We start from the raw sequence: 25,671 nt of genomic DNA on the forward strand, positions 1-25,671 counted from the left end.
GAAAGGGCAATGTTCTCTAGTGAATGAAGCAGAAGGGGGGAATGCTGAGCGCTTAGCTCTCCCTTCTGGCTTGCTATGTGGCTTTGGGTCACTGAACTGTTTCTCAGCTATTTTGTTCTTAAAACAGGATCACTACTGATGTACCTTTCTAACAAGTTAACTGCTGTAACGCTCCTTTTGGGTGCAAAGCTTTGTGTTCCTTGAATCTTCCTGGACGGACCAGTTAGTATCGTGCTCTAAGTTCTTTTGTATAGCCATAAAATAGGCTAAAAAAAACCCCAAGCACAGACCTCTGCTTGTGTGTTTGTTTCCAGTATATGTTTCGTGAGAAAAAGAGAGATCGCATTTTCAAGACAGCAACCTTTGAGTAAACTCAGATCCTCAGAGATCTGGAAGCCATTCTGAGTTCTCTCTTCACACGTAGTTGTCAATAGAGAGATGTGACTGAGCTCCAATGGCAGTGTGCAGACTGTTGGGTTCAGTGCATCTGCACTGCTGTGGACAGCAGGCCCTGGAGGTAAGATTTCGTGGGGAATTGTATTAGTGCCTAAAAGAAACAGAAATCAGCTCAGTCTGTCTCAGCTTTAACTCAAAGCAGGGGAAAACAGTGAATACAGCGATAAAGCAGCCTGTTTTGACCTTTTCAATAGGTGGAGGACAAGACGACTGACCCATTTTACAAAGCCACCTCCCATACTCAAAATGCATGCCAGCTCACTCATGCAAAGGTGGCTCCTTCTATAGGGATGTTACTGGCTGAGGTGGGCTTCCAAGGACGTGCAACTCCTAGCAGCGTCCTAGCAGAACATCCTTGACCTGAGGTCTTGCAAAGTTACATTTGCAAATGTACGCTTTTCCAGTATGAAATTATTGACACAAAGAGGAAAAAGAAGTTAAATGTCAGAAAAGAGTATCATCTCAAAGTTCCTTTTTCTTTCCTAGCATTTGTTACGTATGATTCATTTAAGCAAATAGCTGCTTGAAAAGAATAAAATAGCCTTATATTTTGTGGGGTCAAATAGGTAAATACCTTCTATTTCAAGGCTCCCTGTATTTATTTTCTTAGGAGGGCTCAGAAATGAACCAAAAAGTCCTCAAGTCTCACAGGTCATAGCAGACACTTATCACTGCTTAGTTACAAGTTGTTTCAAATAAAACATCAAACATTTATGGAAGATAAAGGGAGAAAGCAGTGTAAATATTGTTGAAGAAGGATGTAGTATTTAATGCATCAAACTGATGACTCCAGGACACTTTTTCAAGTCAGAAATTAGCAGAGAGCATGTAGCGCAGCTAATAAAATGAGTAAACAGGTGCTGGCTGCCCACAGTGCAGCCCACATTGCTACTGTTGGTTTATCTGATTGCAAACTTAGTGTACTGTAGCAAGATGAATATGTAGCAGTGACGGTTTGGGAAAGATGCTGGAAAGATTGCACACTGATGTTCTTAATCAGTAATTAGAAACTAAAAATAGTATTTTAGTGAAAGATAATAAATCTGTAGCCTTTAATCCTTCTGTGCCAATCTGTAAGCTGATATCATTATTATCTGAAAGGCAATGAGAACATAAGTGAGTAAGCAAGAGTAGGTTGCTATTACAGACACGTTATAAATTCCACATAGCCCAAGCTGTCTAGATGATGTTTGGCTGTATCTGCTGTATGCAAAGTGAATAGTCTTAGGGCAGGTTCATCTGCAAACACAGAATGCATACTTTTATTGGGTATTTCCATGTCTCAGTTGTCCTTATGGACCTGATCGCTTTTTGTCATAATTCTTCAGGAAATAAGTTCTGAGTCCCCTCTGCACTTGGGAGTAGAAGCATTCATTTGAGAAAATGAGCTGAGCGCGAGAACAGGCATGTGGGGAAAGAGGTCCCGGGATGGCAGTGCTGACACACGAGCAGGCTCACTCAACAGCTACCGTGCTGTGCAGATGCACGTTTGCTCTTGCTACAATAATCACAGAGAAAGCGTCCCCAGTTAAACAGGACCTTTCATCTACACACTTAAATACTATGCACCTACTGAGATGTAAGTTATTAACTGTGTTGGTACCTGTGTAAGAATAGTGTTTAAATACTAAACTAAAAAAAAAAACTGAAAAAAATAAATTATTTAAAGTAACTTAGTAGAACCCACCAGCCGTAACCCATCCACCTGAGAAACCTCAACCCATTTCAGAGCGTGAACCACCCCAAACTAGACACAATTGGGTAATATCCCCTGTTAATGGCTTCGCTCAGCCACAAAGTGCAGATGGGAACGAAGGAGAAAAAGCCATCAAAGGCTGGATCCCACTGGAGAAAGACAACCAGAAGTTTTGAACGTGTATTTGGACCGGGTTCTGGGATAGCACGAGGAGCAGGACGCGGCAGGCACTACCGTCTGCCGGGGCTCTGCAACGCGAGTCTCCGGGCGAATTCCTCCTTCCCCAAAGGCTGTAATGGGAGAAAGAGGGAAAGCGATGCAAAGCTGCCAGTAAGACGTCAGCGTGTGGGGAGAAGGGCCCCGCTTTCCAGGCGGGCTTCAGGCCAGCAGGGACGGCGAGCTCTTTCAGCAAGCCTCGACTGCCCCACGTTCCCCTCGCTTGATGCCAGCGAGGCCGAAACGTCTCCGCTGGCAGCCGCCGCTCCCAAACGTTTATCCCCGATGCGAGCTGCGGCAGAGGCGTTTCACAGCAGGCCAAAAGACCGCAGCCGCTTGTTGCCTTCGGTTCCCCCCGCAGGCGCCGGGGCCGGAGGCGCCAACGGCCCTGGCCGGAACCGGCTGGAACCGGCCGCCGCCGCCGCCCCTCGCCTCAGGGCCGCCCGCGCGCGGCGGCAGGTGGATGGCGCCGTCCCGTCCCGTCCGCTGCGCGGCTCCGCGCCGCCTCTTGCCGCCGCCCCGCTCCGCTCCGCTCCCAGCTGACGGGGGCAGCCCCTTGTTTACTGGCCGCGGAGGCAGCCGCCAGCCCGGCCTGCGCTGGAGCCGGAGCTGGAGCTGGAGCTGGAGCGGCCGGGGCCGGGGCCGCGGGGCAGGGAGGGGCCCGCCGCCCCGCTTCCTGGGGCCGCCGGCCGGGCGCTATAAAGGCGGCGGCGGTGCTGCGCAGCGCAGCGCGGGGCTCTTCCCGACGATGCGGAGCCGGAGCCGGGCCCGGCCCCCGCGCCCGCCCCGCCGCCTCTGATTCGCCCCTGCCGGGACGCGCCGAGCCGAGCAGCGGCGGCGGCTGCAGCTCCAGCGACGCGGGCATGGGACCGAGAGCGGCGGCGGCGGCGCTGGCCGTGGCCGTGGTGCTGGCGGCCTGCTGCGGCCGGAGCCGGGCGGAGAGTGAGTAGGGGGCGGCGGCGGCGGCGCGGCCTAGGCGGGCGGCGGGGCGCTGCAGGTGGCGCGGCGGGGCGCCGGGCGCCGTGAGGCGGCAGGGAGGGAGGGAGGGAGAGCGGGCGGGCGCCGCGGGCCCGGCCCTGCCGCTTCCCCCCCCCCCCCCCAACCCTTCCCGCCGCCGTTTTACCCTTTGTACCGGCCGGGGAGCGGCCAGGCCGCGCCGCGGGGCCGTGGCGGCCAGCCGGGGCCTGCGGGGCCGCCCGCGGGGGGGGGGGGGGCGCCTCGGGTCACCTTCACCCCTCGGCTTTGCCTTGTGGGCCCCGAGGTGCCGAGCGGGGGGCTGCTCCAGCCCCCTCCCCGGGCTGGCCGTTCTGCCGTGATGTTTGTTACTGCTCCGGCGTGTTCTGGAGGCTCCGGCTGACTCGGGCTTTGAAAGCGCGTCTCGGATGCGGCGCTGGGGGGGATAATGGTGCCGTCTGCGCCCGGGGGGGGGCTGCCCGGAGCGGGGGTCTCGCCCCCCGCCGTGCTCCCCTGCCGCTGCCCCTTTCGGGCTGCTCTCAAAACGAGCTCTCCTCGCAGAAGCCTTTTTAGCGTGCCGAGGCGTCGCCTTAGGAGCTTGTGTCCTTAACCGCACAAATACTCCTAGGTAGGCTTTCAAATCCGCAGGTATTAGAGGGGGCTGGAGCTTGGTGGTAGGGATCTGCGCGCAAGCCAAGTCTCGCGAAGTACAAAACAGGGGTGTAAAAACGCGTGTTGGAGGTGGCAGGCTTGTGAGCTTCGTGGCTGACGTGAGTTGAGACTAGCCTTGTGAGCTGTTCCGATGGGTTCTCTTGAATAAACTTGCCTAAGGAATTGTTCTAGTTGGACGTTTCTCTTTTGAATTTTGGGGGACGTTCACAGAGTTCTTTTTTATTATTGCTAATTTTTTTTTAGTAAAAGGAAAATATTTGTTTAAATAGGACCGGACACTGAAGTTGTCTATCCCATAGCTGCTACCTGGGAGCTTTCCCACTGGCAAAGGCAATAGCAGGCAGGTAGGCTAGAGCCTGGACGTTGCAACGGTGGAGTCTTTTGAGAGGTGTGTAATGGTGAGGGAATAAAGCAGGACCTACCTTTCAGACAGCCTTTCTTCTTCTTCTTTTTGCCAGCGAGCTGGCAAAATTATGCATTTAAAAAATATGCAATTTCTTCTTCATGTATGCCTTCATGTTAGAAGACTTGAAAAAGACCAGTGATAAGTTTTTAACCTAGGAGGTTAAGCTGTAGCTGGCAAGCATGTACAAACCTGCCCATCTCCAGCAGAAAAATGTAAAAGATAATTGGCATATAGCATTGATAATAAATAACTATAAAATAACTTTAGTCCAGTGGCTCTGAATTTGAAAACACTACCACTACTACATTCAGTCTTCTCTTATCCTGTTCTGCTATTTGGGTTGTAAGTATGTTTATGATCATAGCTGCCCAATCTTTGCTGCATTACTGTGTGGTAGGAGAGTATGCTTTACAATTCATCGATGGAGAAACGGGAGCGATGCACAAGATGGCAAAGCCTGTAGCAAAGCCTGGGATGGAGTGTTTTTATATTGTTCATGTAGCGCGAATACTTTTCGAAGTATTTTACAGACTGTTTGGAATGTGAGGTCCCTAATTCAAAAGATTTTCAGCTTCTTGGCTTTCATTTTCTACTCCGTTTTTCTGAGAATGGTTAGACCATACTGGACTACAATGCGGATCGAAAACAGCACGCTAACATGAAGGCCTACATCAGAGTGGCTTGAAGGGTAAACGCATGTACAATAGTTGCATAAGCAAACAAGTTGTTCCCTGAGCAACGGAACTAATGAAGTCTGCTTTCTTGGAGATTTGTGTCCTGCGTTCTGCACAAACATGCACCCTGATAATGCCACTCTCCAGTGACAATATTCCCCTGGTCTCTAACCATAGCATTTCCTGTGCCTTCTTCCTCCCTTTGCTTCTTCGAGACCGTGCTGTAGTTCCCCTCGTGTCCCGTAAGAGGCTGGGCAAAAGCAGCAGGTAGTACAAAAGGTTTTGAGCTGTGCGTGCAGATGGGACAGTAGACAAGCTGGATGGGTGGTTGGAGTTCACCCTTCAAGCTTTTTCTTAATGGAGTTGTTGAATTTTTCCTCCTTTCCCATCCCTAGTTTTCTTGAGTCTTTTAGGAACATGATGTAGGCGAAAACTTTCCTTTCCCGTTAGACTGAAATTAGTTGGTGTGTTCAGAAGCTACTGAGAGGAGCAGGAGCACGGTTAAGAGAATGAGAGCTGACGTGCGTGCAACGTGAAGATGCACATATCTTGCTTTGTGGAGAAAAACGGCTTTTTTGTTTTTTACCGCTGTGTAAACACAATGCAACTTCATGCAATAACTCTCACCTATGACTCATGCATGTCATTCATTAGCTGTGATATTTAGAGTGGGGTTTACCTCACCTAGTTTTAGGCATCTGCCAATCGAGCAAGTTATTTTGGCCTCCTTTTGTAGCTGTAGAGACCTAATCAATATAGTCGGGGGTATTTAGAGGCAATTCCTCCTCTCCTAAACCATTTGCTTACCTTTGGTCGCTGTACTTGTTCTCCGGTGACTATTGATGACAGTGGGAGTTAGGCATTTAGCTGAGATGTAGGTACCTAAATTAGGGACACATTGGGACAAATTCCACTTCTTACTCTTGTGGTAATGTTCTTTTAAAATAATCTACTTCTAAATTATGCTTCCTGTCTCATACTTTTTTTTTTTTTTTGGTGCTCATGAACTCCTTAAGAAACTGTGGCCCTTTTCCCGTCTCAACTAGTTATTAATTTTTAATGACGAGAGACTCAGCCTAGAGTGAAATTGCTCCCAAGAGTTTAAAGTAGAAAGAATAACTGCAACAGGGCAGGGCTGTGTCAAACCTAGGCAACCGTTTTGTCTGTCGGCTGTCCCCGCGTGCCCTCTGGATGTTCTAGAGACAGGTAGTCCGTTAACTGTCACTGAAGAGTTTGTACATAGTTTGTAACTTCGTTAGTTTGTGAAACCCATAAGCTTTCTGGAGGTCAATTTTGGGATGACCGTCTCGTGGAATATGAGTCATGTTGATATTGGCAACATATCAAATCTGTTCCTGCTCCCTTTGCAGTAAGCAGGATCTTACGGTCTGTTAGTACTGACTTTGCACGCTCCCCTAACTGATCTCCCGTGGTCCAGGGATGCTCTCGCTTCACTGCCTTTTATCTTTGCGTGAAAAACATAGCAGCAGAAATCTTATTTTTTCCATTACTGTTTTTTGATTTTTAACAGGAAGAGCAGGATGGTATAGTAAACTAGGTTTGAGGCAAAGGCACAGAATTCAGTGGGGCTTTATAGGCTTGGTGAGGTTATATATGCTTTTGGCGTTAAAGAAAGCAGTCTCCACGACAGGTTTGCCCTCGGTTCAGCGCTGATCTCTTGACTAGTGGGAAGATCTCGGCCATCTGAGATGTTATCTGGGCAGACCAGAGGCTTATAAACAGACTCGCTTTTAAATGCATATCTGAATTTACTCGGATCTAGATGGCTGAGGTGGAAAATTAAAGTTTAAAAATGAACTTTTCACAATTAGATATTTTTCTATTTACTAAACTATTGTTCCAGTAGGTTGGAAACTGCCTTACTGTCCCTTCTGCTGACCTGTCACTTAACTGGATGTTATCCTGTCTCTGTAGTTATCCCCCGAAACACTTGAAAGCCCTTTTTCCAATTGCCTACTATCACTTCTTATCGTTATAAAGAACTACAAAGCTTTTGATGTGATCAAAGTGAGTGTCGCTTTTCTTCAATAATTCATTTATTCAAATAGGCAGTGAGCACTTTAAAAACGTTGAATTAACTGACAGTTATCTTAAATGGTTTGTCATCTTTGTGCGGATGCTACAGTATCCTGCTCTTGATTGTTAAAGAGCCAGAGCTCTGAAGCAGTGAACCATTAAGGTTTAGTATCCAAACAGTTTACTATAAACAAGGCTTAAGTTCCAGATATTCCCCTGCTTAGACTATATCTTGAAAAGTAACCTCTGACATCAGCTCTAGTTTCTTCATTCGGTACTTAAACTAGTTTGGTAACAACCTTAATTCAAGAGGCTTGGCTGCTTGGGATTTTTGTTTGTTTTTAAAAAGCATGTCTTGCAACTTTTTTCTTGGGGGTCTGATGAAACATGTCTGTAAAGACATTTTTTTTTGTAAGTTGCTTGGAATCGCTCAGTAAGGAGGGATGTAGCGGTTCCTCTCCGACAGCGTAACGCTGTGCTCCTGCACGCGGAGCCTGCTCCTGGTGAAGTTGAGTGGGGTTTGAACAGGAGTAGTTTGGGGCTTACTGCTAGGGAATCGAGCTGAGATTTTTCTTTTCCTGAAAGCTGTTTTCTGTGTGTTTGGAAACAGGTAGTCTTGCTTATAACTTACTGACTTCTCAACTGTGGTCCCTCTCTTCTGGACCAAACCTGACCAGCCTTCATACTGACTTGTTGAATAATTCCCCGGTCCCTGCGGAAGAAGCACTGTGGAGAGAAGCTGTGGAAAAACGCTTATTGCTTTGCTTAAAACTGCTTTTTGTTGTCTTGGTAACAGTATATTTATGGGGTGACTTTAGCAGCTACTGCATGAATAGAAGATGCAAACTGCTGAAGAGAATTCAAAAGCAGGAAACGACTGAGATCGGAAAAGCAGGTTTTATCTGCTCTTCCCAACTTTATCTCTTTGATCCTAGAAGTAGTAAAAAAGAAGCTCAGATACGGTGGTAATATTTATCACTTAAAGACTAAACTAAAATGGCACATGAAAAATAATTAAAGTGTGATTTTTCTCTAGATACGTAAAAATCTGCATAAGCCCCTTTCATCTTATTTTTTAGATTTACAGTTATTATGGTGGTTTGTGCCTTTTTATTCAGCCGTTTATTTCATCAACAGGCCCCTAATTTGTTTTAAATGCTGTGCAAGTTTCTATACAACGCTCGTATTGCAGTATTCGAGTGCTTTCCATTAAAGGATTTGTGCAGTAGCTCCCAGTATTGGAATTTCCTAAACATAGCAAACAATGACCGGTTTATTACATTGCTATTGCTCAGCTTTAAAAGCAGCAAAGTTTGAATAACTAAGGTCAGCTCCTTGTTTGCCAGAGCGCGTGGAGTCGCCTGTCTGGCCTGCGCGGACAGCGCTGCTTACAAGTAATACTTTCTCTGTGAGAGGTTAGAATTGGCCAAAAATACAAAAATAGTTCTAAAATGCAAACTGAACTGACAGCTTGTGCATGTGTACTTCCAGCTCCAGTGGATTTATTTGATTATTTAACTCTTCAAAATGCTTTGCTGTTTACTCACAACCATCACCTGTCTTTTTTTAGGTTTAGTTTTAACTAGCTGTTCTTCAGCACGCCTTGTGAAAACAAGGCTGTCTTAGCCTTTGGCTACCTTCTCTGTGAACTGCAGCAGGGGGATGTGTTTCAGGATAGGTGATGCCGAAGGTGAGGGAGGCTTATGCCCTGCATGAACGCTTAGATTTTTTGCATTTTTGGAAGAGGGAGGAAAACTTTTGAACGGCTTTCTGGCCAGTTGAACCAGGAGCAGCACTACTTGCTGCATTTGTGATCTTTGCAAGCCGTCAGCGATCTGGATCGCATTCATGAGCAGTTTGATAATTTGACTGCTTTTGAGGATCTAAGAGAAGTGGTGAGTGCAGTGAACTCGGAAGGCAGAGGATCCAGCTTGTTGCTGGACAAAAGCAGAGAACGCTCTCCGAAAAGCCTTTCGGGATATGTACCCCTTCCTCGGCCAAAGGGGATAACCGTTTGTTCCAGTGCTTGGCATCCCACTCGTGGTCCCTGCAGTTTCCCACCCTGGACACCTCCTTCGGGCTGGATCCGTCAGCCCTGTTTCTGGCTCGTGGGGCAGTTCTCAGCCCATAACGCAGCCGCAGCACGGTGCACGGAGGGTGTCATCTTGACTGTGTCGAACCTGGCAGTTCTCGTCATCAGCCCTCGAGGTTTTGATCTCTCCTCTTTCCAGAGAGCTTAGCTCTCCGAAGAACAGGGCGATCTCTGTGGGCTGGGGGCCGGCTTGTGGCCAGTCGAGAACTTCTCGTTGAAATGATGAAAGCCTTGGATAGTTGTGCTTAGTGTATAGATGCATCTTGTGGCTTTGAGTCATGATAAAAGCTTAGAGCTTTTATTTTTGGAAGTAATTATTATTCTGTAGAGTTGAGTTGGGTGGTGGTGGTGGTGGCGTTTTTGTTTTGAGTTGTTCGTTTTCTTAAGGTTAGCTGTATACGTTCAAATTACTCTAGCCAGTACTTTATACTGTGGTGTAGCAAGTGGTCCTGGGTACCACCTTAGCTTGCTGTATTTTACCTGTGTACTCAGTAAACAGTTATTAAAACCCAAGAAGGTGGATTTTTGTATCATCAGATAGTTTTAGCTGCATCGGTGACTTGTACATTGAAATTCAATGTTTGAGTTTTACTTGTCCTGCTGTTGTTTCTCCTTTCCCAAAGAAACCATTGGCATAAAGGCAGGATTTTATTTGTGTGTTGATGATTTTAATTAAGAATGTGTACAAATTCTTTTTTGACTTTAATAGAAAATATCCACCTGTGTGAGGAGACACACAAGTCTTTCAGTAAGAAATAACTTGGGAGAAAGTCTCCCTACCTTTGTTCTTTCCCAGTTTGCATATGGCTGGGAATTATTTTTTCCTTCTGTAACACCTCTGTGGGTTTGTTGAAGTTTTTCTGTTTGTCACCAGTTAATCAGCAGTGATGCTGCTCCCACTGATTACTCCTCTTTGACTGAATGCCATAGTGTCCTTGTTCTTGTTGGAAGCTGTAGCAAAGTCACAGTGAAGTTGGTAGATTCTCAGCAAGGACTGTTTGTTAAATTCAGAGTAACATGAATATGTCCTGAGTTTAATTGACACTTTAAAAAAAAAATTAGCCTTATTATAATGAACAGATTTCTGTTAAGTTCTGTAAAGTTAAGAGGCAGAAACAGTGTTCCTAGATACTCTTGAGCAAAATGTGGTAACTTGCTTGAAATTTTCAGCTCTTGCAGAAAGAGCTATGTAATGGGCTCTGTCCTGTCACACACTTGCTTCCTTGGTAATACCCATCTTAGTTGTTTAAAATAATTATTAAAAGAACTTCCTTAAACTGCGTTTGTTGCTCTCCCAGTTTTTTGTCACATGATTGGGATGTGCAGCAAGGCAGCTTTTTGGCTGACTTTCAATTTGGCTGCAGTTTTTCATGGGGCAAAGAGGTTGCTGCTAGTTGGTCATCAGATTTCCTTTGCCACTTTAAAAAAAAAAAAAAATACATCCTTTACTTTTGATGCACTGTGTGCATTAGCTTTTTATTCCAGAAGGCAATTTATGAAACAACTTGCATATAGTGCCAAAAAATCCTGTTGGGCAATAACGTTGCTCTGAATCCTGTATTACTGTTGCCAAATTTATTTTTTTTATTACAGTTAAGCACATTTTTGAATAATCATTAAGACATTTGCATACAATTTATTTTTAACCCGCACAGCGTGGTATGTGTAAAACTGTGAGGAGTCAGACAATCATAAATATTAAACATCTGTCTGTAGATCGGTTTTGTAAGTAAGTTTTGTAAGATGGTGGATGATTTCTTGAAGCTGCGATGTGATAATTTTGTAGTCCGTAAAGTTTACATACAGTGACAGAAGATTAAGGATCTTGTACTTTCAGCTCTCGGTGGGCCCCCATCTGTTTCTGGTTAAAGCTTTTCCAGTCTTGTTTAGTGCCTGTGTGTCACCAGCCAGCTTTCCCTTTCTGCAGGGATTCTCCCTTAGATCTAGACTCTGGCTGTGTATTTCTGTGAAGTTTGGTTTACACAGGCACAGTGCTCCAGATCGCCTTCTTGATTTCTTACCTATAAAAGAAATCACACATATATATATATATATGTGTGTGTGTGTGTGTGTAAACTTGTTTACATACATATAGTTTATATATATAAACTATGTTTATATATATATATATATAAACTTGTTTCCAATCTAAGCATTTTTCTTTCTGTTCCTGGTTTTCCTGGTGTCTGGATTCACATTATTCTCTTTCCCTTCTAATTTGCGCTGGGTGTAATTGTTCACTTTGCCAGTTCTGTCTCCGGGTTACTGGTTCTACTAAATTAATTGTCTCAATATTTAAGGCATGGAGATTTGCAACCTTTAGAATATAGTAACGAAAACCCTCTAATCTGAAAAGAAGGCTTAGGGCAGTAATTATTAGCGTGGTAAATTATTTCTGTCTGTAAAGTCTGAGCAAGAGTATAGGCTATACTCTTTCATGTATATATTTCCAGGGTTTTTTCCTTCTCTTCCGGAGTACTACCATTTTCTATCCATTATTCTTTTTCTAGCTCCCCCCCCCCCCCCCCCCCCGCAACCATTCTAAATTACTCCCTCTAATCCCCTGGCATTAATTGCACAATCTGAGATGAGGTAGGTGTGTCACTGGCAACTATCTAAAGAAAACACTCTGTTGCATAGATGCATCTTACTTTTGTAAATGCCAAATGGCATTTAAAGACAGACTGGTGTAATAGCTCCAGTCGTGATAGAAGTAATACCCAGAAACTCAAGATGGCAGAAAAAAATTATGAAATACTCTGTCAGTTTTATTTTGTAATCATATATCAGGGAGCCTTCCCAACAGTGTATTTCTTAACACTTATAGCCTGCTTTATTGAAAAGGACCTAGCCATGTATTCTGAACACTGCTATAAATCATGGTATGATTGGAAAAATGTACATATTTGGAAAACTAAAGCAGTTACCTTAAAAAAATTATTATTATTATTCTTTGCCTTCCAGTTTGCAGAAGCATGGACATTCGCAACAATCTGACCCGGCTGAATATGCTGGAGAACTGCACTGTGATTGAGGGCCACTTGCAAATATTGCTGATGTTTAAAACCAAGCCTGAAGATTTCCGTGAGCTCAGCTTTCCTAAACTGACTATGATTACAGACTACTTGCTTCTCTTTCGTGTGTATGGCCTAGAGAGTTTAAAGGGACTTTTCCCTAACCTCACTGTGATTCGAGGAACTCATCTATTTTTTAACTATGCGCTAGTCATTTTTGAGATGGTTCACTTGAAGGAGATCGGCCTCTATAACCTGATGAACATTACTCGAGGTGCTGTTCGGATTGAGAAGAACAATGAACTGTGTTACTTGTCCACGATTGACTGGTCAAGGATTTTAGATTCTGTAGAAGATAATTACATCGTTGCCAACAAGGATGACAAAGAAGAGTGTGGAGATGTGTGTCCAGGAACTGTGAAGGGGAAAAGCAACTGTCCGCCTACTGTAATAAATGGCATTTTCATTGAACGCTGCTGGACCCATGATCGCTGCCAGAGAGGTAAGTCTGTAGAATGATATACACCAATTGTAGTTTTGCTGTCTGTTTTTAACCTATGGGATCTATTAAAGGGCTAATTTACACAATCTATTAACTGCTGCCTTTTAAACACAGATTCCTTCTCCCCTCAAGCAGAGCGCGCAATTGACGGTAGGTAGGTAGGTAGGTGAGGGCAAGAAGGAAGGGGATGCCCTTTAGGATTGGGTGGTTGTTATAGCAGTTCTTTCACCTATGTGAATAACGTATCCAAAAACATTTGTGTTTGATTCCTCTAAAATGTTAGGAACTGCCTCCAGCTCACAGCTTTGACAGACTATGAGTGTAACTGGTATCTTAGTTAAAGTGGTATTAGTAACTCTGACAAGGTTTTGGTATAGGATTAAAAGTCCAGGTTGAATGAAAGTCTGTAGCGGGCTGAAAGAGAACAGAGCCGAGAGGGGGAAGGTCTTTATGGAACGCACCCAACTCCAGAAGGGTGCATTTCCCTTCCTATGGAAATCTTCATTCTATAGAAAGAAGGTGCAAGACATGCAAATGAGCAAGCAATATTTGCACAGAATAAGAAGCTGGAAGGCAAGTTAGACCCAAGGAGAGGGGACAGGGAGAAACACGAGAGAAGAACTCGGAGAGGTTGCCTCTCCATAGCAGGAGTCGTGAGGAGGGTGAAGTAACGAACCCTGCAGGCCGGGGTTTTGGTTCGGAGCTGAAGGTATGTTTGGGAAGCTAGGTGCTATTGTATTTAGGTTGCTTTTAATTTCTTCTAGGCTTGCTTTTTCCAACCTTGTAACTAAAAATCTGGCCTTAAGTTCAGTTTTAATATATATTTACTTTGATTTATGTTAAATCTGACTGGTGGGGAGCAACTGAGGTAAAACTGACACGTTTAGGATTGTCTGGCTGTCTGGGAGTAGTGCATCCAAATGAAGTAGTGTGTCCTAAGATGAAATTAGGAAACTTGCGGGCTGAGGAGAATTTCTTGCCAAGCTTTAAAGGGCAACACTGAGTGCTAAGTGCCAAATTTGAGAAGGAATTCCTAGCAGCATGCATAAACTAATGAAATTAATGTGGTTTCCCCTCTGCTACTCCTCACCTCAAATTGTCTGGTTGTCTTTGAAAGAAAATGGCTATTTTACATCACCAGAATAAGAGGGTATGGGCATACCTTTCTTAAAATGCTCTATTACCTTATTTTTCCTTTTAATTTCTAAATTCTTTTGGTGTACAGTTACTGGCACTGAAACCTGGTTTCTTATGCATTCACGTTTTGTGTTTTCTGTTATTTAATAGGGAACAAGATCTAATTGAAATTTTTTCTGTGGCTAGACCCTGCCTAGCGTGTCTCGTTCCTGCAAGTTTTCTGGGGCTGCGCTAAGGTGGGCTGGAATGTAGGGTTTCTCTCCTTTATATGACTGCCTATTTCCGTGAAACCTTTATGAATGTAATATTTTACCAGAGGGGCAGAAATCTCAGGTCCTGAGCCTCTCATCCAAATTCAGCTAAATTTATTGGAGGATACTCGTGCATTATCGCACAGTAACTAAGCTTAGTTACCTAAGTAAGCCAAGCTAAACATGTCCGTTTGATTGCTTTTGAAATCGTTCCGCTTGAGTTAATATACAAAAGCTTTCATTTGGTTTTCTCTTTTCCTTTTACAAGATTTAGAGAAGCAGTGCTTTTAAAGACTTTGGCTGTAATTGATATGCATCTTAAAAAAACCACACGCTTGACAAGTCATATTTTTACTAATTTGTCTTTGTTTTGAATGGTAAGATTTGTACTTATATTTATTGGTAGTTGTTCTCAGCAAGATGGAATTTGTATTACGTTATGCCTTGTGACACCTGCCTGCATGCCTCACAGATTATTTTAACTGTTTTTGATTAGTATTAAGTGGCAAAACCTTTAACATACGTGCACACTACTAACTATGGTAGAGATTAAGTGACGTTTATTTAGTGAATCTGTTAGTGGAAGAACTGTGTTCTTTGTTCTTGTGCCAGCCAGAATGTATCCTTAGCATGTGTAATTGTTTTGTCAAGATTATTATAAGCTTGTGTGAATTGTACTGTGGCTTTCCTTTGCCTGAAGAGCCTCAGAGCAACTCCCAGTGCTGAGGGTATTAATGTCATGACCTCTTTCCCTCTGCGTTTTTGCAGCTTATGGGGGTCTCTTCAGCAGCTAGTGCGGTCTCGTTGAGTGTGCTGTAGGCTCCTGGCTTTCTGGTTTTAAGTATATACTGCACTCTTCTAGTGTAGCCCTTTCTCTTTTAACCAACATTGGGATGAAATGTAGTGATTTCATCGTACCTTTCTCCGAGCAAGTTTATCTTGGGGTGTTTTGTTTGTTGATGTTTGTATCCTTAGTTGATGCATAAAGCTTAGTGTAGGATCTCCTTTTGCTGTTCTGCTTTCTGGCCGGGAGGTTGTTGTTGCTGTCTAAACACCGAAGGCTGCCTAGATAGCACTGCTGCCTTGAGACTGTAACTGGCAGCACGTTACTTTGTTTGCTCTTTTATCTACTGGAAAAAAGACTTAAAGAATACTTCAGTATTGATTGTTTCGATGTTGCAGAATGTGTGTCAATTCTCGGAGAAAGGTCACGAGGTGCCAGACTTTCCCAGCCTGTTATGCTGCGAGTCTGGCTGGAGAACCTTGGGTCGGCAGGAAGCTTGAGAAAGCGCACGAGGAAGGCTGAGGGATGGGCGACGGCCGGAAAACCTCGTGCGGCTGGGGAGGGTGATGGTAGCGGCGGGGACCGGAGCGGGGTCCCCAACAACCCGTGCCTGCTCTCCGCAGGCACTTCGTGTGCGTCATCCCTGTCGGGATGCCGAGCTTGTATTGAGCATGCATCTCTGGTATTTATTTTAATCAGTCCAAATATCCCAGTTAACTCCATAACTAACTTTCAGTTGCAGCATGTAATTATCTTTGAGGCACACATCCAAGTCTCTGAATCATACTTGCAGCTATAACTCTGGCCCAGAAATTTTTTGGTTAGTGATAACATGTTTGAGACAACAAAGTAAAGGATCTTTCTTACTGAGGTTGGAGCTAAGGTTGTGCATGAAGCAGGCTGCGAGGAACTGAAATGATTTGTGGGCAGCTACGCACTGGAAACGACGACGGCAGTATTGAGGAATCTGTGCTGGAGTGCACAGATGTGAATGTGGATGTCGCGTAGATTAAGGCTGGTCGGGATGTGTTTCCTCGACTGAGGTTTTCCTCTGTTTTTTCTAAATGTAAATTACTTGTGTAGATGTGAAAAGCAAGTCCATTCAATTAAGGCCAACTTAAATTATGTTGCGTTTTGGGTGAGAAGGGAAGGTAATGTACAGTCTGTTTGGAATTTGGGTCAAGCCTTATGCTGTTTGTGGCAGCTAAATGCTCTGCCTCTTCTGGAGGTTTTGTACCTTTTCAGCTTCGTCTTTATAAGACTTTTTTAAATACTCATTTTCATTATCATGAAAACATAATTCTTAGTTCAGTGCAGCATGTTCATGCGGAGAGTGTCTTTGCTGAAGAATTCAGACAATAAAAATGCTGGAAATGCCACGTCCTAGACCTCAGTTTAGATCTGCCAAACATGATTTTCGTATTTTGCATTTTTTTCCACATGACTTTCTTTTTATGCAATAAAAATGCTATATGTCTGTCACTCCACTTGAGGAAGAAACAATTCCCTGTAAAACAGGATTTCCTGCCACTTCTCTTTGTGGTTGGTCTTCTCTGTACCTACCTACTCTGAGGCAGCCTGATGTTTTTGATAGCCTCTTTGTAGAGGCTGTTCAGCCTTTTAGTTGCACGTTGAGTCCTCTGGAGGTGAGGAAAGGTAATAGGAAGGAAAAGTGGAATGGCCAACAAAAATGGGCAGGGAAACGATCTGTACTATCAGACAGTCCCTTGTGAATATCAAAAGGCTGCATTCCTGGAATGTAAGGATGGATATCCGGAATATGAGTTTAATTCCTTAGAGAATATGATGAAATTCAAGTTCTCCTATTCATCCAGGGTCTTCAGCCAGCCAGAAGTTTGAATTATTTAACATTGTGGGTTGTTTCAGGCTTGTAGACACACTCTTTCTTCAGACTGTATTTTGTTATGTGCAATAAAAACAAAGGATGCGTCTCTCAGGACATCTAGAATTTCTTGTACAGTTATACATTTGGGCCAGTTGGAGAACTAGCTGGTAAACTGGTGTAGGTAGAAGGGATGACAGTCTGGTGTAATTGCCATGCAAAGGAGATGCTAAAGGAAGGTATAGTAGAAAAGTAATGATGTTTGTCCAGATTTGCTACGCAGTTGTGTAGCAAGCAGGGCTGGAAAAGAGAGCTGGCCTCTTAATTTTCTTGTGACCCATCCAGGGAAAATAATGGTACAGGTAGGGGACAGGTAAGGGCCTGAAGAGTTGCTTCAGTAGGTTTCTTGTGTTTCCTAGCATAGGCGACACAGCAAAGCACTTGCAAAAAGACTGCTCAGCCTGAAGTGCTTTTGAACCGCTGTGAAATGGAAGTGAGTGCTTTTAAAGAGACTGGTGCCAGGAGAACTTCTGTGACTATGAACATCTTCAAGGCAGGTCTGAATAACAAAGTTCAGAGGTGTGTGTGGGAAACGTTTTGTGATGTTTACTTAGGTAGAAATATTACTTAGCAACAGCTTCCTGTAATTTTCATGTGCTGGGAATTTCTGTAACCATAAGCTTAGTTTTATTACCTTTGTATGGGAAAGGGGTCTCGAAGCACCGAACAGACTTAGCCAACCTCAAGGGCAAGATATTTTTAAAGCTTCAAACACAAAGAAATTTTTCCAGTTGCTACCACATAAAGTGGAAGTGCTCTTTTTATTTAGAGATCTGATAAGAACTGCTTCCCCCCTCCCCAGCTCTAACAAATGCCAGATGGAAGTTGACACCCGATAATCTCACTGGGGCGTCTGTTCTGAACCTTGCCAAGCGACAGCTTTATTGAGTGCGTGTAGCGCTTGTGGTTGGGGCTATTGTGATGCTTTCAAATGGCTAGACATCCTACACTAATTCACTTTAGCTTATTAAGAGTAGTTAAGAGATTAATGGTGCTTGGTAGTATGGTATAGCCCAAAATTAGGGGAGAAGAGGTGACAAAAATCAGTCTTCACAAATTGCAATTTAAGAATATACTACTTATTTAAAAAAAAAAACAAAGAAAACTTTGGGCTGTGAAGAAGTATTTACTTTGGCTTTTCTCTTAACAGTCCACCTACCGGGGAGCACACAAAATTGTAGGATTTGAACGCTTACGGTTTCCACTTGGTAACAGCTCTCTGACTGCTCTAACAGCTCTCTCTGTGCGTGCGCGCAGCTCCTGTATTCTCACCATGTTTTTGTTTCTTGGGCTCCTTCACAGCTGCACCATCACTTTGGCAAGCTCTTCTTCACTTCTTCCTCCATCCCCGACCAGGACTTTAGACACAAGCCACTCTCTGATCCCCTCTGACTTTACAGCACTTTGAAGAGCAAATTCCTGGCTCAACCAAGAGTTGATAAGCAGTAAATACAGAGAATTCTCCCCCAAGTTAAGATAGCTGAATCTCTGTGTAGAGATCTTGTCAAGAGAAACAGCGTGTTTGATTAGATGAAAAGGAGGATAAGGTATTTTGCTGCTGCTACAGTGAAAATTGGAAAAGTTGTTTTTGTCTTGTTTTGCCTTTCTTCTAGAAGCAGGTAGTCAGAATGTTTAAAACAAAAAACAGCGATGGGATTAACTAGGGTTAGCAAGACGTGAATGGGAGTCCTAGAAATGAAGATGGTTCATCTGGCATGATGTGTTTGCTCAGGGAGGAGGAGATTGTTTCATTCAGAGCAGATCTTGCTGCATGTTGGGGCACCTTGGTGCGGTAAGTCAAGATAATCAACTGGACAGGTTATATAACCCTATATTTTTCCCCCCCCCTCAAAAGGTCTATGAGCTGTTTGGGTCCACACAGAGAAACACATGCAGTGTGTATAATGAGACCAAGTGAAACATGTGACTTGGCAAAGCTGTGTAACGTCTTTCTCTGTCAGGAATCGCATTTGACAGGGATTGATTGCCTCTGTCCATAAAATCTGTGTTTAAAAAAAAAAAAAAGACAACAACAAAAAAAGGTGTGACCAGTGCAAAGATTGTTTCTAGCTGAAAGGTTGAGGATTTCAGGACCTCGTGATTAATTACAGGGTTAGTGAATAACTGTCTGTGTCCTGGAGGAAGCAACACTAACCCTCCTCTCAGCTTGTAACAATAGCTGGTTAAAAGTTCAGTGATCCTGCTTCCCAATTATATCCTATAATTGTGTGCAAGTTCCTATTGGAGGGATGTGAATGAACTTGCTGGGATGTTTATGCTTCTTAATTAGGGCCCTGGGTTGGCTGGACAGAAGCGCGGGTAGCGGGAAGGTGTGGGGGTGCCTGCTGGGGCCGCCTGGCGCGGAGCAGAGCTGTTTGGGTCGTGCCTGTAGTTATTGCAGCTGCTGCTTTGATCCCGAGTTTGTGGTTGGCATCGCCTGAGTGCGCAGGCTGGCGCTGCATGGCTTGCGTATTGAAATGCTGCGGAGTGCAACCATGCGCGTTCATAATCCTCATCTAGATTTTAGATGCGGTACTGGGGGGGGCATTGACATTATTGGAGCATCATTAGTGTTGCTTTTATTTTGGCTTATGACGTTTAACGCAAACAGAGAATTAACTTTTTGGCTCCATGTAGTACTTAAATCTTGGCCGAGTTAGTATAGTGTTTTCGTTGAAATCTGGCTTCCCTTTGAAATATTTATTTAAATGAACTGGAAAGCTAGTGCAGTATATTCGGCACCTGTTCAGAAAGTTTTCTAACCTGGAATTTCCTTCTCCTTTCTTCAAAATATGATCAGAATTGCTGTAGAGCAGAAGGCCTAATGCTGGGCAAGATTTTGCTCCATATAAGCAAGGAGCCTCTAGCTCAGTACCAGAAACGTGAATCCCTTAATTTGGGAGCATGCTTTCCTGCTTACCTGGCCAGAAGCTGCATCTTGAGGAGCTCTCAGCAGTTGTGAGAAAGAGGGTGTTTTGAAGGAGCTCCTACAGAAGACTTGGAAAGAAAGTCTGATTAGAGGAATAGCGTTCAGCACAACAATTTCATTTTACTTTTTGCAGAGGAACTTGGGATGTGCCTAGGTTCTCTGGCTCTCTTCAGGTTCTTCTCTAGGCTCTCTTCAGAGCTCTTAAAAAAAAAAAAAAAAAGTAATTTTAATCTTGTGTATCAGGTTAGAAATGCTCTTTTTCAAGGATACCAAGAAATACTGCTCTATTGTAACTTGAAATCTGGCAGTTAAACTTCTGCTGATGCAACCTACCACCCTGTAGTTACCAAAGCGCTAACTGGTGCTGGGCAATTGAGCTCTTTCCTGTTACAGCTCTTGTTCGTATGCAAACATAATGAGTGGCAGGTATTTAGCAGGATTAGTCTGAGTGTGTGTGATGAAGCTTGTACGGTTTGTAGGATCTCTCTTGTTGGGGGAAGGGGAATTTTACTAATTTGTTCATAGACCTACTCAAATCCTTTGTTTTCTCTGTAATTTGTAAGGCTTCTGGAGACGTGCACCTCTTATTGCTGGTCACCTGGGACTCCAGCAGAATTGCTGCTGGCGTGTGGCCTCGCTGGAGTTTCAGGGCCCTGACGTGATGAGCTGTGCCTCGGCTCAAGTTGCAGCGAAAGACTGATGGTTTTTAAGTCAATGTGCAGAGTTAAGGCGGCTTAGATAGCAAGCTTGCCAGAGACCAGAGAAAATATCTGCAGACTGAGAAGTCGTAGGGTGTTAGGTTGCTGGCTTTCTGGTTCTTACTGCTCCTCACAGTTCACTGTAGTCTGACCCTTAGCAAGGTTTTTCTCAGAATGGAGTCATTCTCTTTTAGTGGCTTTTTTTGAAAGTGAATTGTCTGGGGCAGGGAAGGGGTGAGGATGACCACAATTTGTTAATCAAAATAAAGTCTGTTGGACTGTAGGATTTTAAGCAAGGAAAGATTTATAGGGCAAGGGAACAGACATGGCTTGGAGTTTATAAGTCTTCAGGTCTGAAATGAAAGCTTTGTATTATGTAGCTGCCATTTCAAACTCAATTTATATATATATCTTCGGTGGTTTCGTAGCTGAGAAGGTTTAATTATATTAACAACACACAGCATTATTGCAATTGAAGGCTTGAATACATAGATTTAAACACTGCGTGGGCAGAACTTGGTAGTGAAGGAGCAGTGCATATGGTGAAGAAGTAGTTGGGCTGATACAGCGTCTGTCCGGGTGCCTTTCGGAGAGGGAGGAACAGATGGGCCCCTCCTGCCAGGAGGAGGAGAGCGAGTTCAGTGCTGAAATGTAACATTTCTGGGTAGCAAAATTACAAGGTAGCTTGCATGACACACAGTGGAGTTGCCCATATGCTGGCTGATTATTCTGCTATTGATGTGGAGTGAAGAAGGCAGAGTCTGATATCGTGTGTTCGGGGGAAGGATTATTTGGTGTCTGTGGGAGAGCTGCTGAACTTGGCAACTCAACTTTTGATAATGCGAGCGAGATGCCGTTAGCTTCTGAGTTGTTTGTTCGGAAATATCTGAAAATAGTAACTGTTTTTTTACTAAGGAACCTGCAGCAGAAAATGAAGTTCCAGTTACTGTGCAGAACTGAGAGTTTAGAAATCTCCTTCAAACCAAATTTTCAGGCATTTTAAAAACAAATGTTAGGATATTGGCAACTTTTTGTGATGGTGAAAATGCATTAGGAATGATCACATTAGAAAGAGGGCTTGAACCCTACTGCACTCTTAAAGATATGATTAGGAAATCCTAGAACAATGCAGGAAGCTCTACCAGTATGTTGGCTTTCCTAGGAATAAGGCATTTGCAAGTCAGCAGACATCACAGAATAGCAAGGTCATCAGAGATGGGGTAACTAAGCGTTTTTCTGTTACTCTTTGAAGTTTCATTAGCCATCCATGTTGCATTACTACAATGTAAGGATTTTAATACTTTATGAGCAAGAAAAGCATTCACAAAAATTTGAGTCTCAGACAAGTGTTTCTTGTCTTTTCTGCAAAAACAAAGCAATTACCTTTTTTTTTTTTTCCATTGCCCATAGAATGTAATGATTTAATAAAACAAATAGGACTTGTTTTTTCTGGTCTTCAGTCTTTTCTGAATGTCATCTTTCTGAAATAAGGCTGATTGCACTGGATGTGTTTACACAGCTTCAGTTCAGGATGAATGAGTCCAAGAGTTCCCTTGTAAGTACCCCTCAGAAACTCCCAAAAGCCAGAGAGGAAATGGAGCTCCTCAGTGTGATGTCTGACTGTCTGAAAGTCTCGCCCAGTGGAGCCTTAACATGGCTTAAAGGAATAAGACTTTTGTTTTAAAACTGTATTTGAAATGAAGCCTTTAAAGCTCAGTAAACTGTTTCTCTGTTCATCCAATTTGGTGGATTATAGACTCGGGGAATCTATGCACAGTTTTGTATTCCTGGCAAATTGGAAGCGTAACGTGCAGTCTTACTAGAAGACTTAATGAAAAAGCAGTTATGTGGAAACTGGAATTTTATCGGAAACAACTTCTTCACCTCACTGGCAGAGTTCTACAATTGTTAAATTAGCAAAAGCCCAAGAGAAAGTGGAAATACATCGTGTATGGATTACCTTTTCCTTGGACTTCTCTTCCACGTTATAATAACCTTATCTCCAGGGCTGTTTAAAGAGCTCCTATAGTGTTTGGCTGTTCTTTCAGTGCTTAAGTATCAAATTTCTATAGCTTGATAGAAAATTAGGAAAATTCAGTTATTTTCATCGAGCATCAATTTTTAGTCTAGGCAATATTAAGTGTTGGTCTTTGAGCTTCTATAGTGCATAGATGTGGTAGGTGTGGTAAGAGGAGCATCCTCCGCTCATGTATTTAGCGTGGCTGTTGGTAAAAGGAGGAGTTACTGCATGACGATTCTTGATCAGCGTTGGGGAAGAGCGTGTTGTTTTTCCACATGCTCTAATCTGTGATAACAAAAAGAGCTCCAGATTGTGTTTTTTAAACAAGCTTTAGTTCTCCCAGTGCTTAGATCTGCCAGTGACTATCCATTACAGTAGTACATGCATCCACCCGAAGCCTAATTTGAAATGGCAGAGTTTCAAATATGAGCCTTGCTTTGATACTTAAGGGGACTGAACAGGACTTGGCGATAAACTGTCAAGTGTTTTCATTTTGTCCCAAGTCCGTATTTTGTGGAGGGTCAAGTGCTGCCTGTGGACTTTGATACCTTGGGCCTGTTCTCAGCACCGTCACTGGCCTTTTGGGTAATTCTGTGGAAGTCGCTTCCCCTCTCTGTGCCTCAGCGTTTGTCTGCAAAACGGAGATGATGATCCTGACCTGCAGAAGAGCTCGATTTTAATAAAGCTCAAACAGCTAATGCAGGAAGTGCCTTGAGGCAAAGTTTAACTGGAGATCTTTAAGAACAGTTTAGACAAACAACTGTCAGAAATGTTGTAGGTAAAGTATTTGGTCGGGCCTTGGGCAGGTGGATGGGCTGGATGACATCCCGAGGACTTCTTCGGCTCTGTTCCAGTTAAAGATTGCTTTCAATAATGGCAGCTCTGTGCTGAGATTTGAAACCTCTTTAGTGTACTCTAGAAAAAGAGTCTTTGTCCCTGGAGAAACTGATATGGCTTCAGGGTTTTTTTGTATAGGAGAGTCCCATGCCTTTTCCTCGCTAGATGAGCTAGTCTGGATTTTCTCCCACAGTAATTACTCTAGGGATTGGCAGGTGTCAGGGCTTGTGCCACTGTATCAGTTAGACCAACTCTGAATAGTCTTAATTGCTCTGAAATGGACAGCGCTGATGGTAGCTGGTGATTAGACCATATCTTGACTGCCGTGCTGATAAGCATCCGTGAAGCTGAGGCTTTTTAGCAATCGTGGCACACGCCCGTGAAGCTTGTGTTATGCAAGCCGATCCTGTTTCTCTGTACAGTTGAGCATAGTTTAGCCAGCTGATAACGAGACTTTTGCTACTACTGTACTTCCTTATTATTGAACAGAGTGACTTTAGTGATGATGAGTTTTATCTTAAGAGCTTATCGTGTCCTAGGTATGAAGTATAAGTAGGATTTTCACAAATTGGCAATTGGCAGTTGGAGCTGTTAACTACTGTGGAAGAAAGATTGAGAAACGGAGATCTCCCCTGAGGTTAATGTAATCTCAGAAGGTTTAGTTCCCTCATTGCTGGCTTCTCTTTGTTGGGATGTGCTATGGTTTGGGATTAAATTCCCCTCAGATTACAACTTTCTCTTGCATAATCTACAAGGAGAAATACATTAACCACCTCTAAGGGTGGCTTGTGCAACACTGTTAGTGTTTTTTGTACTAATCTACAGCCATGTGTTTTTCCTTAGAGTTATATTTGTGTGACCTTTTTGTCATTTGTATCATCTCCTTTGGGACTTTGATTAGGGAAGCAGTGATGCAAAAAGCCCATGTTCTATAGATTAAAACCTTGCAGCTTTGGGCAAAGAAAGGGGTAAGGATTGGACATGAGTCAATGTAGCCAAAATGGCTAGTGTAGGTGAGAGTATTATGGATGAGTATAATGTATGCATTTGGTAAAAGTATGTCTAGTAATGAGATACCGCATACATTTCTCCTTTCCACAGTTCAGGTATGATTTTGAAAAATTGTTGTGGGTTTGGGGAAAACTATGAGAGCTATTAAATGACTGAAAGACATGCTTTATAGCATTTAGTTCTGGAGGTACCTACATGGGAAACAAATCTGGTAACAGGGTCTTCAGTTTGGAAGTTGAAATAGAGAAAATCAGGCCAGAAATGAAGCTTATTTTCTAATGGTGAAACTGCTAAAACAAAAGGTTATGGTCAACTTTCCATCATTGAAATCTTTTAAATCAAGACCAGATGATTTTTCTAAAACTGATCAGCCCAGCAGGAATTAATTCCTGTTGGATCTGTAATAGGCGGCATTAAACAAGAGGGTCAGAACGAGCAATCGGAGTGGTCCTTTTTGCATTATAAATGTGAATACTGTGCTCTAGGAAGGAGTGCAGGTATCTGTTTAGATTTGGCAGGTCTCCGCATGCTCGTTAAGAAATGGCAATTGAGAGCGGTCTGCTGCACAGCAGCTATGTGTCAGCCCTTTGGCGAATCCTTTCAGGCCCTGGCCACTGGCGCGGGGAGTAACTGCTCTGTTTTGATTCCTGGGAAGCTGCCCGCTGCCAGCCTTGGAGCGGGCAGCTGACCAGCGGCGCTTCTTCCCAGGGCGCTAACGGCGTAGGGAGCCTGCGCGCGGCTCGGAGGCTCTCTCCCTCTGCTTGGGTCCCAGGCGTCAGCCTCTCTTGGCGCAGAGCGAAACCCGTTACCCTCGGAGCGGCTGCAGTGGGACAGAGGCCGGCATTGTAATCAGATTCCCACTGCAGCCATTCCGCGTCTAGCGTGTATTTGGGCAGCATGCTAAATGACCATACACTGAAACAGTTTATGCATCCTGGTAACCTTTTTAAAAAAAAAAAAAAAAATTTTTTTTAGGATGCAGTGCTAGCTAGCTCTGCTGCACAGGCATATTCATCCTCCAAATATTTCTCTGCACAACTGGCCTTCAGATAATACTTGACTCTTTTCTCTCTCCTCACCTAGCTCTCTAGCTTTGAGAGGTGAGGTGGGGAAGGAGGGGGCTGGCATAGGTCCTGGTCCTTCTTTCTCTGGCTTCTTTTCAGTACCTTCATCCACAAACGCAAACTCAGCCTCAGTATCTGTTTATGATTCTTGTATATGCCGTGAAGTCTGTCCAGATTAAAATCTTAACCTCTGTCTGACATTTCAGTGTAGATCATTAGTTATCAGTTTAATCTCCTTGTGGTTAATCTTATACTTCCACCCTTTTCATTACCTTTCTCAGTTATGGACAGCTCTGTTCTCCTGTTTGCTGTATACTG

The 25,671-nt window shown here is 43.8% G+C and overlaps 1 protein-coding gene across 1 annotated transcript in view; it reads left to right on the top strand.

Moving 5' to 3' along the window:
• The first annotated feature begins 3,160 nt into the window (after window positions 1-3,160).
• Window positions 3,161-25,671, top strand: part of INSR (insulin receptor) — a 58,007-nt gene continuing 35,496 nt past the window's right edge. The window contains exons 1-2 of the mRNA XM_068920429.1: window positions 3,161-3,310; window positions 12,168-12,719. Of these exons, the coding sequence (XP_068776530.1) occupies window positions 3,232-3,310; window positions 12,168-12,719 (631 nt within the window). The 5' untranslated portion in view covers window positions 3,161-3,231. The remainder of the gene's footprint in view (window positions 3,311-12,167; window positions 12,720-25,671) is intronic.

The sequence above is a fragment of the Struthio camelus genome, chromosome 26 (assembly GCF_040807025.1).
Source record: "Struthio camelus isolate bStrCam1 chromosome 26, bStrCam1.hap1, whole genome shotgun sequence".
Taxonomy (NCBI): Eukaryota; Metazoa; Chordata; class Aves; order Struthioniformes; family Struthionidae; genus Struthio; species Struthio camelus.